Source organism: Vigna unguiculata, chromosome 8 (genome assembly GCF_037176805.1).
Source record: "Vigna unguiculata cultivar grain cowpea cultivar isolate G323 ecotype 2 chromosome 8, ASM3717680v1, whole genome shotgun sequence".
In the NCBI taxonomy this organism is placed as follows: Eukaryota; Viridiplantae; Streptophyta; class Magnoliopsida; order Fabales; family Fabaceae; genus Vigna; species Vigna unguiculata.
The window spans coordinates 20288390-20304005 of record NC_140799.1 but is presented as its reverse complement, the minus strand read 5'-3'; the positions used below and the strand labels follow the sequence as shown (position 1 = coordinate 20304005).

Below are 15616 nucleotides of genomic sequence, written 5' to 3'. Positions count from 1 at the left end.
TCTTTCAGAATTAAGAAAGTATGTTTTGATGTTGGTATAATTGATAAGTTTAATGATTTTGCCATGAAGTCACACTACTAAAAAAATCCATATTTCCTGCCAATTTTGTTTTGAAATTTTTTTCGTAGGAAATATTTATAAATTTTGTTATGAGAAAAAAAATTGCAGGAAATTGCTACCAATTTTTTTGCAAAATATTTTGTATAAAACACTTTTTGCAAAAAAATGTTGTAAAAAATACTTGCGAATTTCATAATTTTGTAGGAAATAATTACTCACCAAGAATTACCTGCCAATTAAAGTTCTTAGAAAAAATAGCAGGAAAAAGTCTTTTCTTGCAATTTTCTTTAACAAATTTGCAAGAAAATTCCCATGTAATATTTGAATTTTTAGTAGTGTCAGTGATGAGAACTATGTTTTATTAATTTCTGTTTATAATTTATATTTTTATTATTTATTTCTTTCTTTACAAACACAATTTATGTCAAATGTTAATGTTTTTCAAGGATGTATATGCTGGTAATGAAGAATTCAGGAGGGAAAATGAACGTATAATTTAAGATTCGTGTGTGGATGTTGTAGAGGTATAGTTAATTTGTAATACATTTTTTTTAATTTAATTTAATATTTTTTAAAGCTTAAATTGGTCTAATATTGTTTTCTGTTTCATAGGATTTATTGAAGAAATTTACAAATGAATCAAGTGATTGTGGCCCCATTAGTTGAGGTACCAAAAGATAATTCAAGCACTAATGACTTGAACAATCCACTAAAGAGAATCAGCAAAAAAGGTGTTATCACTGGACTCTATTGAAGAAGCCAATATTCCTTTGAACAAAAATATGTTTGTCTTTATTAAATTTATTTAGTCTTTCCCGCTAGAGACATATTTGGGTATTGTAATGTTTCAAGACGTCATTTGCTTTAAATTCTAGATAATCTACAACTTCTATTTAATTATTTTATGCGTTTTTCATTTCAGATAACCTAATTTTTTTAATGAATTATTTATGAAGTCTTACTTATTATACATTATTGTATTTAAATGACTATTAAAATTTCTTCATTTGTTGGGTAACCAATACATTGTTGATAATAAAAATGATTATTATTTAAACAGAAATGGTTCCAGCCACAATAAAACCATTTTGAAGTTATTTTTTCCTAACCTTTATATCTGTTTACCATTTACAATAAATATACTTTTAAATTTAATTTTTTTTCATCACCATTTTATCAAAATTATTGGTTCAATTTTAAATTTCTATATTTTGGTTTTTTTAATATTATTTTTGGAATAATTCAATTGTTTTATTTTGGTGTATGTAAGAGCAAATATTTTGGACTAAATTATGTTAATATAACTACATTAAAGAAAATTTATTTGTTAAAATAAGTACTTAATTTTTGTTATTATGTTTTTAAACTTGAAATTTGCAAAATCATTTTAAATTATTCAATTCGATTTCTCATTTTGAACTTCGATAAATATTTTTATTCCCTAATATTTGTTATTTATATTATTTTAATAATAAATTATTGATATAATTGATTTACGTTATTTTATTATTATATTATACATTATATCTTATATATTATACCATATAATAATAAAATATATATTGTATATTATATATTATATGTATTATATATTATATATTATGAATTCTATATAATAATTTGTATTATATTATGGTGAAATTTTACTGATCCTACAGATAACAAACAAGATAAGTTAGGCACAAGCGTCACCTTACCCATGTAGTCCGCTATCTCCTTAGTTGGCCTCTTCCCGGTTGGTACATGTCGGTTTGGACCCAGGAGGGGTTACCTGCAGAAGGGATTCCGAAGCTCAAGTGAGTCAAAACTCTCAAAAAGGTCAAATCTGTGATTAATGAATGTGTACCTTTAATTATTGGGGTCCACATGTATTTATAGAGCTTTAATTATGTCTGGTTATCCCATGGGTCGGGCCTTGGCTTGGGCTCTAGCTTGGGCTGTAAGTGGGCCTGGGCCCTAACCCAGGCCCTTAGGACCTATATAACACGGGGGGCTTCCATTTTACTCAATATATTGAAGTTGTCGGCCTAAGCCGACTACTTTCCTTGGCGGTTTGTGTTGCTCATGTGTCGTCTTAGGCAGGTTGTTCCTTTAGACGTCTAGGTTACCAGTTTTGGCCGGTTAGGCCAGCCTAGGCCGGTTACTCGAATGCTTTGGTATGGTGATCGTTTTATCATTATTTTGTTAAGTTAGCTTGGTGTGGTACACCAGTCCCCCAGCCTTGACCGACATAGGTGTCAGTTAAGGGTGATATGTGTTGATATGCTAGCGAAACCGGCTAGGTGTGATACACCAGTCCCCAACCTTTAAGTGTGATGAATAATGTTAAGGCTAAAAGTGGTAACCGTTTGAAGGTAGGTGAAGGGGTGTCAGGGGTCAAATCAGGAAGTTTTGGCGCCGTCGTTTTTAATAGTCACGTCTCTTGTAATGATGGTGTCGATTGGTATGAGTTGTTGTTTTGGCGGGAAGGGGTTTTCGCCTTTTGGGATTTTGGGCTATAAATATGGATTTCAAAACGAGTGAGGGGTTACTTGGTTCATTTGCGAGAGTTTTGTATTCAGAGGTCTTGTGTGCATTTTACTGTCCGACTAGTTCCCAATTTCAACTGACATCTTTCCAAAAACACGAGAAAAAGGTATGTCCAGTAGCGATAGCCTGTCGTTGTCTACATCTAGTAGTGAGAGTATGGGGTCGGAGAGGAGTAGAGGTAGGCAAGTTGATGAAGAGGGTACTAGTTCTGGAGGTATGGTAAGTGGGATCCCTATGGAGACGGTGAGGGAGGTCCGAGAAGATCCCCCTGAGGAGTTGGCCGAGAGTGACTGGCCGGCCAAAGGCGGTTATGGATGGGTGGCTGCCGACGTCCATAATCAATCATCTTTGTTCCGGTGGTCTTGCTTATTGAACTCCTGGTTAAACTGTACGCCTGTCATCTCAAAGGGTGTAAGCGGGGATATCGTTTCCCTGGAGAGAGTTAGCGCTATTGACCGTGTATGTCACGGGCAGGAGGGGGCTACAGAGAAGTTCTTCTACATGTATATGTGTCATTTTTCTCAGCTACATGTGCAGCTACCGTTAGATGGTTTTACTATGGGTGTATTGCACGCACTAAATGTGGCACCTACACAGTTGCACCTGAATAGTTGGGCCTACTTGCAAGCCTTTCGCGTCTTGTGCCAATCTATATACCTGGAGCCTTCTCCTTACGCTTTCTTGTATTTCTATGACACCAGACCCCGTTGGCCGACTACTTGGATGTCTTTGATAAGTCGTCCTAGTATCAGCAGACTAGATGCATTTTCCCAGTCTTTCAAGCACTTTAAGGACAAGTACTTCAAAGTTGTGGTGAAGGAAGAAGGCAAACCTTATTTCTTGAAGCAGATGGGAGTACAAAATTCCCATTTAGCTGGAAGGGTACCCCTTCTCGGTACAAGGATATGGGGACGGATGAGTTATCGACGGGGGATAAGGAGGTGGTGGAGATCTTAATGAAGTTTGTTGATAAGTTGCCCACTAAGGGCTTAGTTAGAGTTTATAATTCGGTTCATCCGATTATAGATATTAAAGGTATCTGTTTGTTACTTAAATTGTGTTAATAATTCTGTTGTTTTAATCCGAGGTTTAATATATCATTGTAGGGCACATGGCGCAATCTGGGAAGAAGAACTTGGCGCTCTTCCAGTCGCTGAGGAAGGAGATGGCCGCTAAGGCTAAGGCAGCGGGAAAAGTTGACGTTCCCAATTTGCAATAGTCTGTGGTGGAAGTACATGTACATGGTGGGACGAAAAGGAAAGCCGAGGAACATGTACATGTGGTTGTTTTTATAGATGACATTCTTATTTATTCTAAGACTCTTGAGGAACATGAGGAACACCTTTGGATTGTCTTGCAAATCTTGAAAGAAAAGAAATTGTATGCTAAATTGTCTAAGTGTGAATTATGGTTAGAGAAAGTAAAATTCTTAGGACATGTGATTTCCAATAAGGGAGAGTTAGTGGATCCGACCAAACTAGAAGCAGTTTTACAATGGGAACCACAAAAAACAGTGACTGAGATTCACAGTTTTCTCGGTTTGGTAGGATATTATAGAAGATTCATTGAGGGATTTTCTAAAATAGCTTTGCCTTTAACCCAACTCACCAAAAAGGGCCAAGCTTTTGTGTGGACAGAAAAATGTGAGAATAGTTTTCAAGAACTCAAGAAAAGATTAACCACTTATCCTATTTTAGCATTACCTGATCCTACTAGACACTTTGTTATATTTTGTGATGCTTCCAAAATAGGATTAGGTTGTTTTCTTATGCAAGATAGAAGGGTAGTGGCATATGCTTCTAGACAATTAAGAACACATGAGAAAAATTACCCAACCCATGATTTAGAACTAGCTGCCATTGTTTTTGCACTTAAGATATAGAGACATTATGTCTATGGTGGTAAGTTTGAAGTTTTTAGTGATCATAAGAGTCTCAAATACTTGTTTGACTAAAAGGAATTAAATATGAGACAAAGAAGATGGATAGAATTTCTGAAAGATTATGATTTTGAATTACATTATCATCCAGGAAAGGTAAATGTAGTGGCAGGTGCTTTAAGCAGAAATTACATATCTCCTCACTAATGATTCATGAAATGAAATTGTTAGAAAAATTTAGAGACATGAATTTTCCGGTCACCCTAAGCCATGATAAAATGTAATTAAACTTCATTCAAATCACTAGCAATTTACAAAAACAAATCCATGAGGCACAAGAAAGTGATGAATTCATTCAAAAGAAAAAGAAATTGAAAGGATAAAAAGATGGAGAGAATTTTGGCATAGATAGGATAGGAACTTTGAGATTTGAGGATAGGATATGTGTACCCAACAATGAAGAAATTAAAAAAATGATTCTAGAGGAAGCACATAAAAGCAAATTAAGCATGCATCCGAGAACAATAAAAATGTATCAGGATCTCAAGAAAACGTATTGGTGGCCCAAAATGAAAAGGAAAGTGGCACAATATGTAGCAAAATGTCTAGTTTGTCAAAAAGCTAAAATAGAACACCAAAAGCAAGCAGGAATGCCACAATCCTTAGATATACCTGAATGGAAATGGGATAGTATAACAATTTGTAGTTGGCTTGCCACAAACCATTCAAAAATTAGATTCCATATGGGTTATTGTGGATGGATTAACAAAGTTTGCTCACTTCTTACTCATTAAAATCAAGTATTCATTGGAGAAATTGACTGAATTGTACATACGAGAAATTGTGAGGTTGCACGGAGTTCCAACAAGTATTGTGTCTGATAGGGATCTTAGATTTACTTCTAAGTTTTGGGGAAGCTTACATCAAGCCTTGGGGACTAAACTCCATCTTAGCTCAGCATATCATCCCCAAACTGATGGACAATCAGAGAGAACAATCAAATCTTTGGAAGATTTACTGAGACCTTGTGTTAGAAGATTATGATAGTTGGGATTGATGCCTGCCTGTGATTGAGTTCACCTATAACAATAGTTTCCATTCTAGCATAGGTATGGCACTCTATGAGGCATTATATGGGAGAAAATGTAGAACACCTTTGTGTTAGTTTGAGACCGGTGAAAGTTTAGTATTAGGTCCTAACATGATTCAACAAACAACAGAGAAAATCAAAATGATTAGGGACAAATTGAAAGCAACTGAAAGTAGACAAAAAAGTTATGTTGATAAGAAAAGACGACCTCTTGAATTTCAAGAAGGTGATCATGTATTCTTGAAAGTAATACCAACCATTGTAATTGGTAGAGTGATGAAATCAAAGAAACTCACTCCCCGGTTCATTGGTCCTTACCAAATTCTTAGAAAAATAGGTCTTGTTGCTTATCAAATTTGTTTACCCTCGTTCTTTTCCAACCTTCATAATGTCTTTCATGTGTCTCACTTAAGAAAATATATTTATGATCCAACTCATGTGATAAGACCTTATATAGTACAATTAAAGAATAACCTTACATTTGACACAATGCCTGTACAAATTATGGACAAGAAGGTCAAAGAGTTGAGAGGCAAACAGATCCCTCCAGTCAAAGTCATATGGATGAAGCTAATGGAGATATTACATGGGAATTAGAAGAGAAAATAAGAGACTTTTACCCTTATTTATTTTAATATATATATATATATATATATATATATATATATATATATATATATATATATATTAAGTAGTATCTGGGGAAGAAAATGTAAAATCTCAAAATTTATACCACAATGTTTTCAGTATGCTAACACCTAATTTTTTTTTAATACATTTTTTTTATGTATGTTGTATCTAATCGAATAAACTATGGATATATAAATATAAAGATTATAAAAAATTTTAGGATAAAAAAATGGTTAAATAATTATAATAATTTTATTAATTATAAACATATAAAAATTTCATGTATATATATAAATGACTATGTGTTATGATACATATATAGGGTTAATTAATCATTAAATAAAATAATAATAATAATATAAAATAACTATAATATATATATATATATATATATAATATTAATGGTGGAATTTTTAAGGATAACTATATTAATTATAACAATATAGATGATGTACTTAGATACATTTAAACCATTATTATTTAATAAGAATAATAATAATAATAATAATAATAATAATAATAATAATAATAATAATAATAATAAATGATAAACAGAACACATGATGTTAGAGATAAACTAGTGAGGTGATGAGAAGATAAAATATCTTCTAAAAATAATTTATAAGTAACTTAACGATGAACTATACCATTAATGCTTCAGTTTAATTGAGACTAATAGCAATCATGACTCCACCACTATAAATAGCCAAAAACAAGACGTTGGAAGGAAGGAAGTGGAGAAGAGACATGGGTGAAGGTGCGTGCAGTGAAAAAAAAAATAGAAAAGAAGAAGATAAAAGAGAGTGAGAGCGTAGTAGCAAAGGAAAAAAATCAAATTACATATCATCTTGGTGCATTTTCCACAATAGCTAAGGTAAGAGGAGAAGACATTTATCATTCTATCTTTTGAATTTTATTTTTCCTATCTCTTCATAATTATTTTTATTTCTATATTTACCTTTAAGTGAGGTGTCCCTAACCTCATTCTAATTTATATTTAGTTCTCGTTCCTATTTATTTATTTATATTCATCTCCAATTGTGCATTGGTCATATTTATTCAATTAATATTTACTCTCATTTACTTATTTATATTTATCTCCAGTTACGTACTGGTCCTTTTTATTTATTTATATTTATTTTAATTCATTGATCCTATATATTTATTTATTTAAATAATTATATGGTTTAATATTGAAATAAAATTTATGATAAATAAATATTTAATTATTGTAGTTGGAGGTATAATCTTGGGGTTTTAAACGAGTTAGTATTACTCAAGATGAGATGTTCTTGAGTCACTTTGTTGACCATGAGCTCATTTATCCTGACTAGTCACTATAAAATTAATCAATATCTTTATAAAGTATGATAAAATCATGTTTTATGGATTTGGGAGAATTTTCATTTCATTTTATCTTATTATGATATGTTGTATATTTTTCTTATGTGATATTTGTCTCACTTATTTTATGATTGTGTGTGAAAAACAAAATTTTATAACCTTATCATAAATGGTTGCTCCCAACATGCCTGATCCCTTCTTTGTCGACATTGTGGTTGTTTTCCCAGGGAATGCATGACAAACCAATGCATTGAATAATTATGTTACATTTCAGGGACAGGAAACTCTACTATTACTTTCCTCTCTACTCCCAACATGCCAATTATCATCGAAGGACAAATCGGAGTTACCTTTTATTTACCCCCAACAGTCCAAGTGAACCCTATCCATAACCTTTTCCATCCACCTGTTTGAAAACCAGTATATGAGGGGGGAATTGTAAATAAATAACATTCCTCCCTCTTCTAGTGTAGGAAATATAAGATGTACTAAATGGTGTGGATATAAGATGCACACAATATTGTAAATAGATGTATATGTGAATATTTTAATTATGTGATATGTTATTGTAAAATTATGTTTGAAATCTTTTTGTATAATATAAAAATAATATAAGTAAATAAATAATAGTTAAAAAGAAAATTTTTTGGTCGTCTAAAAAGTTGTATATTGACTATATTATCCCTGTTGCAACATTATTTTTTACGTGCAAATGGTTGTTTGACTTGAGAATCGAAGATTCTCATTGGACCAACTCTGATCGTCAAATCTTCGCGCACCTGAACATCGTCCTCCTCCAACACATGAGTAGGATCCGCAATGTACTTCCTCAACTGTGATACATGGAAGACATTGTGCAGGTTTGCCATGTGAGGTGGCAAAGCAATCTCTACGCCGCTGGTCCAATCCTCCTCGTGATTTGGTACGGCCCGATGAATCTAGAAGTCAGCTTCCTCGACTTGAGAGCTCTCCCAATTCCTATTGTTCGTGTAACCTTGAGGAATACATGGTCACCCGCCTCAAACTCCAACGACCTCTTATCTTATCTGCATAAGATTTCTGCCGACTCTTAGTTGCTCTCATCCGATCCTGTATTAACTTCACTTTCTCAGTGTTTTGCCGCAAAAACTCTGGTCCAAGCACCACTGATTCTGCATCCTGTTGCCAACATAATGGAGTACTACATCTCCTACCATTTAAAGCCTCGTAAGGTGCCATCCCAATACTAGAATTATAGCTATTATTATACTGAACTCCACCAATGGCAGCATATCGCTCTAAATGACCAGGTGACCAACACAGAAGTCCTCAACAAGTCTTCCAACGACTGTATGGTTCTCTCAGACTGACCATTTGTGTGAGGGTGATAAGCTGAGCTCACTCTCAACTGTGTACCTAAAGTTTCCTACAACGGTTACCAGAATCTCAAAGTGAATCTCGGAACGCGATCTGACATTATACTCGTCGGTACACCATGTAATCTGGCAATCTCCCGAACATACCATTCTTCCAATTTGTCTAGAGACATTTTCTGATTAATCGGTAAGAAGTGGGCGCACTTCGTCAACCTGTCTACAATCACCCAGATCGAGTCATGCCCTCTCACCGGCCTCGGCAGATGTGTAACAAAGTCCATGGAAATGATGACCCATTTCTACTGAGGAATATCCAGAGGCTCCAACGTACCAACTGGCCTCTAACGTTCAATCTTCGCCTTTTGGCATACTAAGCATGATGCTACATAATCTGCCACATCAATGTTCATACAAGTCCACCAAAAAGTCGCTTTCAGATCTGTATACATCTTAGTCATACTTGGGTGTATGCTAAGATGACTTTTATGCCCTTCCTCCAAGAGCATCTTCCTTAGTACAGTCTTCCTAGGCACACAAACTTTAACATCCCTAAGGATTATTACTTGAAAATAAATAATAAAAGAATTAAATTACATCAAGAGTCGTATTTATAATAATCCCAACACGGGAAAAAATTAAATTTCTTAAGAAGCGCACCAATACTCATAACTTAAACGATAAAGCGTTACATGTTCTCAAAATTCGTGTTCATAAATAAAAGCATAAAAAATACATGTGAGAAAATCCTAGCTCTAATTCCCAAAGCTAGCCCTCACTCCGTCGCCTGGACATCCTCAAGACCACCTGTATCAACATTTGCTTTCGTGTAACGAATCACACGATCATTGCCATACACAAACAGAAAGGGTGAGCTGAGAAAATAAAATAACAGGTATATAAAACAAAAAAAATTCATATACCCATCTTATTCATTCTACATAGTTCTTGGCCAAGACCTTAACCCCAAGGCCTTGTAGCCTTCAAATCACACAACAAGTTAGCCTTGGACTCAGGAATATGATGCTCACACGAACCTGCCCGCTCGTGGTCCTACCTCTACGAACCTCCCCGCTCGTAGTCTTGCTCTACGAAACTCCCCGCTCGTAGTCCTGCTCTACGGACCTGTCCGCCCGTAGTCCAACACATGTGATCCACCAGCCCCGTACCTCCCCGTACGTGGCATCTCTCTACGTGAGCATGGAACATACGAACCTACCTTGCTCGTATCCCCACATGAGAGTAACTGGATATGAACCTCCCTGCTCATATCATCACATGTCAACCACCATCCATGAACCTACACGCTCATGGCACAGCCTACTGCGCAACCAACATAGTGTCATTGTTAGTTAAAAGCAACCAACACAACTCATAACCTACTGCGCAATCACCTAACAACCCCTAGCATCGCTAAGCGATACAGGTCCAGACCGCCTGGCGGTACCAGCTCACCGCCAGGCACCAGAGCCCTCCTAGCGTCACTGTTTTACCGCTACCGCCTGGCGGAGCACATCTTGCCGCCAGGCGCCACGCACCACAGGGACCTCTATAGTTGTTCTATCGCCTGGCGGTTATCAGCAAACCGCGAGGCGCCATATCAGAGACACTCTTCTACTGATCTGGCACACGACACAATTGATTCTACAACTCAAATTTGCTCTATGGTACCTATCACATATGTTACAAACGCCAGCTAGTTACCTTAACTTCCCACCATCACTCTAGTTCCCTATACTTCAATCATATACTCTTTTTATTCTCCCATTTGATTCACCAAATTCCCCTTCCACTTATAGTTGTTCAACCTAATTCATTCCATTGTACTTACATCCCCCCATCTCCACTTATTTTGTTAACCCACAACCACCTACTTCTATACCATTCCAACTCATAAACTTAACTAATTTTATACATCACTTATCATCTACTATTCCTCAATTATTTTAACCCCAATCCTAATTTCCACAGAGAACACCAACGTTGTTCCTTTCTCCCAATTCCATTATGCAATTTAAACCCATTCACAGAGTCCATGAATTCCAACATCTCATCATCCTAAGTGTATCCTAATGACCACTATATTGTCATCATTTCAGTACACTCTCTCTCCCTTCTTTATTATCCTATTTTTCTGCTAATTTCATTCCTCATGAATTTGCCTATTAGTTCCTTTTTCCTCCAAAACAAATTAACCAAAACAACCAGAACAGACCTGCAGCGCCATTATCGCCTGCGACCAATCCATTGGCCGCCAGGTGGCTCACCAGAATATGGGTAAAAACCCAGATTTTCTACACTCGCGTAAACCTCTTTCCGTTTCCCTTGAACCTGTTTGTCTCAAACACTACTACTCAAAATTACCAATACAATACTTTCACAGTTCATCTCTTCCAACCACCGCTTAAAGATCGTTAATTTTACTTGTTAGGGAAATTATCCATTCTTAACAAGAAATGCCTAATGTTCTCCTCTTCAAGACCGTACAACAATATCGTCAGAATTTTTGTGAAAATATGAAAGGGTTTCCCAACCCTTTCATATTTCATTAAACAAAATGCATAAATTAAATAACATTCAAGTGGCACACATAGGACTCGAACCCAAGTCCTTACACACAATAAAGTACTCTCAACCACTTGAGCTAGTACTTTTCCACGTCATAGTTCCACACATTAATTGCTTTAAATGTTTCTATTACCCGCCATAATTAAATAATTATTTAAATAACTATTTAATTTTCTCGAGTCTTACACAAACCCTCTCTCTAAAATGCAGGATGCCGTCTTTGCCCATCCTAAAGTTTTTTCCTTTATTAGAGCCTAACCATTCAATGATCTGCTGTAGCTCCTGATCATTTCCTTGCTCTACCCGAATCTCGTCCAAGAACTCATTAGTGATTCTCAACATGCTACACTTTATATGGTCTGTGCCCGTGTGTAATTGATGAGTACGTATTTTTGCCCTCATTTAATGTTTAATTCTGGGTATTTAATTGAATTTATGTGCCTAAAGAGTGATTTAATTGATAATTTTGATAATTAGGTTGTTTGAGCTTGTGTGATAAAAATGTCTTAAAAAGTGATTTTTAGCTGCATAAATTATTTTTGGATATTTTAACGTTTGTTGATGCAGCTGAAGTTAAGTTTTAAGCTCATTTAGAGGTGTGAAAATAAATTGATTAAAGCTTCATGACACCTTAAAGATAAATCAAAGAATAAGAAATTATCAAAAGCACAAAAATTCAGGCCAAGCATTACATGAAGACGGCAAGAAAAGCTTGAAAAAGTGAAGAAGTTTGGCTAAACCAAGAAGAGAGGAAAGAAAAATTGGACCTTGCGGTTTTCTTTATCTTTATGATAGAAGATAATTTGGGAAAAATATATCCTTAGATATTTTATTTGACATTTTTAAATAATTATCTTATTTAATTATATCATAAAATATTAAAAGATATTAACTACCAAATCTTTTTAAATATGACAAGATCTTCTGGAATCTTTTTAGATCCACAACAAACAAATATATCTTGAAGATATTAGATTATTTATAAGATAATTTGAGGAAATTGCAAAGGGTTGATTTGGAAAATTAATACAAATATTAATTGGTGATAATTTATCATATATCTTTAAGTAATTAATTTATTTAATTATATTAGATATTGATATTATCAACCAACTATATTTGTCAAATACTCTATATCTCTCCAAATATTTTTAAATATTTATATTTATCTTTATTTTAAAAGATATTTGAGAGATTTTAGCAACAGAAAAGCCCAGTCCAATTCCTATATAAAGAGACCAAGGGAGAAGCAGAAATGACAAGCTCGACACTTCAGAATTTAGGAACCCTTAGGGGGACCTAATTTCTTTCTCTCTCTTTTCATCTCTTTATTCTTCTTTTATTCTTATTTTGTATTCCATGGATTGCTAAACTTCTTGGGTTGATTCCATTGTAATTTCATTATGGATTTTGAGGTTAGAATGAATTAATTTCTTTGTTCTTTTTATTATTGTTGAGGTTTTAATTCATCTATGTCTTTTATCTTTGAATCTCGTAAAAAGTAATGATTTTAAATCTATATGCATGTTGATCATATGAGTTCAAGGGTTTTTAAATTTAATTGAGACTTTACTTTGATTTTATTTAGAAACTTTCATGTGATTAAATGAGTTTTTACCAATAATTGAGACTTTACTTTGGTTAAAGGTATTTACTCTAATGAAAATTAATCGAGACTTTACTTTGATTAATTAAGCTTTTTATTTGGTGAGGAGATAAAAGAATAGACATGATTAGGCATAGTAAAATTTGATTGAGACTGTACTTTGATTGAATTTACTATGGATAATCTAAAAGTTCTAACTTTTAATTGAGACTGTACTTTGGTTTAAAGTGAGAACACCAACAAATTAATTGAGACTTTACATTGATTAATTTGTAAAACTATAACAATAATTAATTGAGCAATAATCTTTAGATAACCGATGATGAATCTATTTTGAAAAAGCAATGGAATCAATCTATTTTCTTTACTATTGTTTTTATTTCTTTTTACCATTTAAATTTTATTTCTATCTTTGTTTATCTTAATCCCCTATATTTTTTATTTTATTTGACTAACTCATTTGTATAGTTTATAAGAACTAATTTGTTAAAAATCAATTCCGTGTTCGTTGGGAGACGACTTTGGGTTACTTTACCCTTACTATTTTGTTGACTACTTTCTTAACAATACTGAAGTTGTTATAGATAAGTAGTATTAATTTGATCGCGTCAACGACAGCGTTATCAGTAATCCCAAGTTCATATCTCTCAACTTTTCAATCAGCTCTAGTTCTTTCACCACATAGCAGACACATGAACTCTCTTCATGCTTAGGGCATCTGCAATGACATTGGCCTTACCAGGGTGGTATAGAAGCTCAAAGTCGTAATCCTTCAGATATTCCATCCGGTGCTTCTACCTCATATTCAACTCCTTCTGATCAAACAAGTACTTCAAACTCTTGTGATCACTAAACACTTGGAACTAAGACCCATACAAGTAATGCCTCCAAGTCTTGAGCGAAAATACTACTACAGCTAGCTCCAAGTCATGCGTCGGGTAATTCTTCTCATGCACTTTTAATTTTCTTGACAAATAGGCCACTAGTCTTTTATCTTGCATCAGCACACAACCCAAACCCTAGTGCGAAGCGTCACAATACACCTCCAACGTCTTAGTTGTGTCTGTAATAGCCAATACTGGTGCGGTGGTCAACCTCCTTTTTATATCCTCAAAACAGGCTTCACACTCGTCTATTAAAGAAAAAGGCTGGTCTTTTCTGGTGAGCTGCGTTAATGGACTCACCATCTTGGAAAAACCCTCAACAAACCTCTTGTAGTATCCTACCAGACCTAGAAAACTTCTCACCTCAGTCACGGTCTGTGGCCGTTCCCACTTTATCATTGTTTCTATCTTTGTTGGGTCCATTGCTATTCCTTGGGCTGAGATTACATGACCCTAGAATTGCATCTCTTTTAGCCAGAATTCACACTTCGATAACTTTCCATATAGTTGATGCTCTCTGAGGACTATTAACACCACTCTCAGATGATCTTCATGCTCTTCCTGGCTCTTAGAATAGATTAGTATGTCGTCAATGAATACTACGACAAACTTATCCAAGTACGTTCGAAAGATTTTGTTTATGTAGTCCATGAAGATTGCAGGAGCATTTGTCACCAGAAATGGCATCACCACATACTCGTAGTGTCCATAACATGACCTAGCAGCTATCTTCTGAACATCCTTTGGCTTGACTAAGATCTTATGATATCTAGACCTCAAGTAAATCTTAGAGAATATCGTCACTACTCTCAACTAATCTAACAAGTCATCAATCCTCGGCAGTGGATACTTGTTCTTGATGGTCAGCTTGTTCAACTGACGGTAGTCAACACATAGCCTTGAACTGCCATCCATCTTCTTTACCAAGAGCATGATGCTCCCCACGGCAACACACTCGGCCGGATAAACTTTTTCTCAAGCAGATCCTCAATTTGCTTTTTTAGTTCTGCTAACTCAGCTGGCGCCATCCTGTATGGTGCCATCGATATTGGGCCAGCTCTAGGGATAAGATCAATGGTGAAATCCACATCCCTGCTTGGCGATAGTTTGGGAATTTCATCTGGGAAGAAATCTGTATACTCATCCACCACTAGTATGCTTCTAATCTGCTCGGTTGTACTCTTCTTCTTTGTTTGAGCTACTATCATAAAGCAAGTAGGTCCAGCTTCTATTTCCTTCATCGCCTGATTAGACGATATTATGTTCAATCCTTCTATATTTGGGAACACTACTCTACATCGTCCGTAATCGATGACGATGTGGTTGCTTGACAGCCAGTCCATCTCCAGAATCACATCCAAACCCTCCATTGGCAAGCATATGAGGTTCATCTTGAACCTATGGCCTGCTACTTCCATAGGGCACCCCCACACACTGAGCTGCTGGATACCTGCCAGATGCTGGCGTCGCGACTATCAACTTGCACCCCAACTCTTGAATCACAAGCCCGAGCCTCCTCACACATTCATTGGATACGAATGAATGGGTAACTCTTAAGTCATACAACACAACAACCTCGTGATTAAATAACAAACAAGTAGTTTGCACCAGGTTACCTGACTGAGTCGCTTCGGTGGTAGTCAATGCTAACACACGCCTTGGTGCTCTCGGTCG

The 15616-nt window shown here is 35.1% G+C and overlaps 1 protein-coding gene across 1 annotated transcript; it reads right to left on the bottom strand.

Moving 5' to 3' along the window:
* Positions 1-14862: 14862 nt before the first annotated feature.
* Positions 14863-15333, bottom strand: LOC114194939 (uncharacterized). The gene has a single exon (XM_028085341.1). The coding sequence runs from the start codon at positions 15331-15333 to the stop codon at positions 14863-14865; it is 471 nt and encodes a 156-aa protein (XP_027941142.1).
* Between the last annotated feature and the right edge of the window lie 283 nt (positions 15334-15616).

What these genes read in the sequence shown, in the direction of transcription:
- LOC114194939 (XM_028085341.1), bottom strand. Translation starts at nt 15,333, where the DNA reads ATGAACCTCATATGCTTGCCAATGGAGGGTTTGGATGTGATTCTGGAG.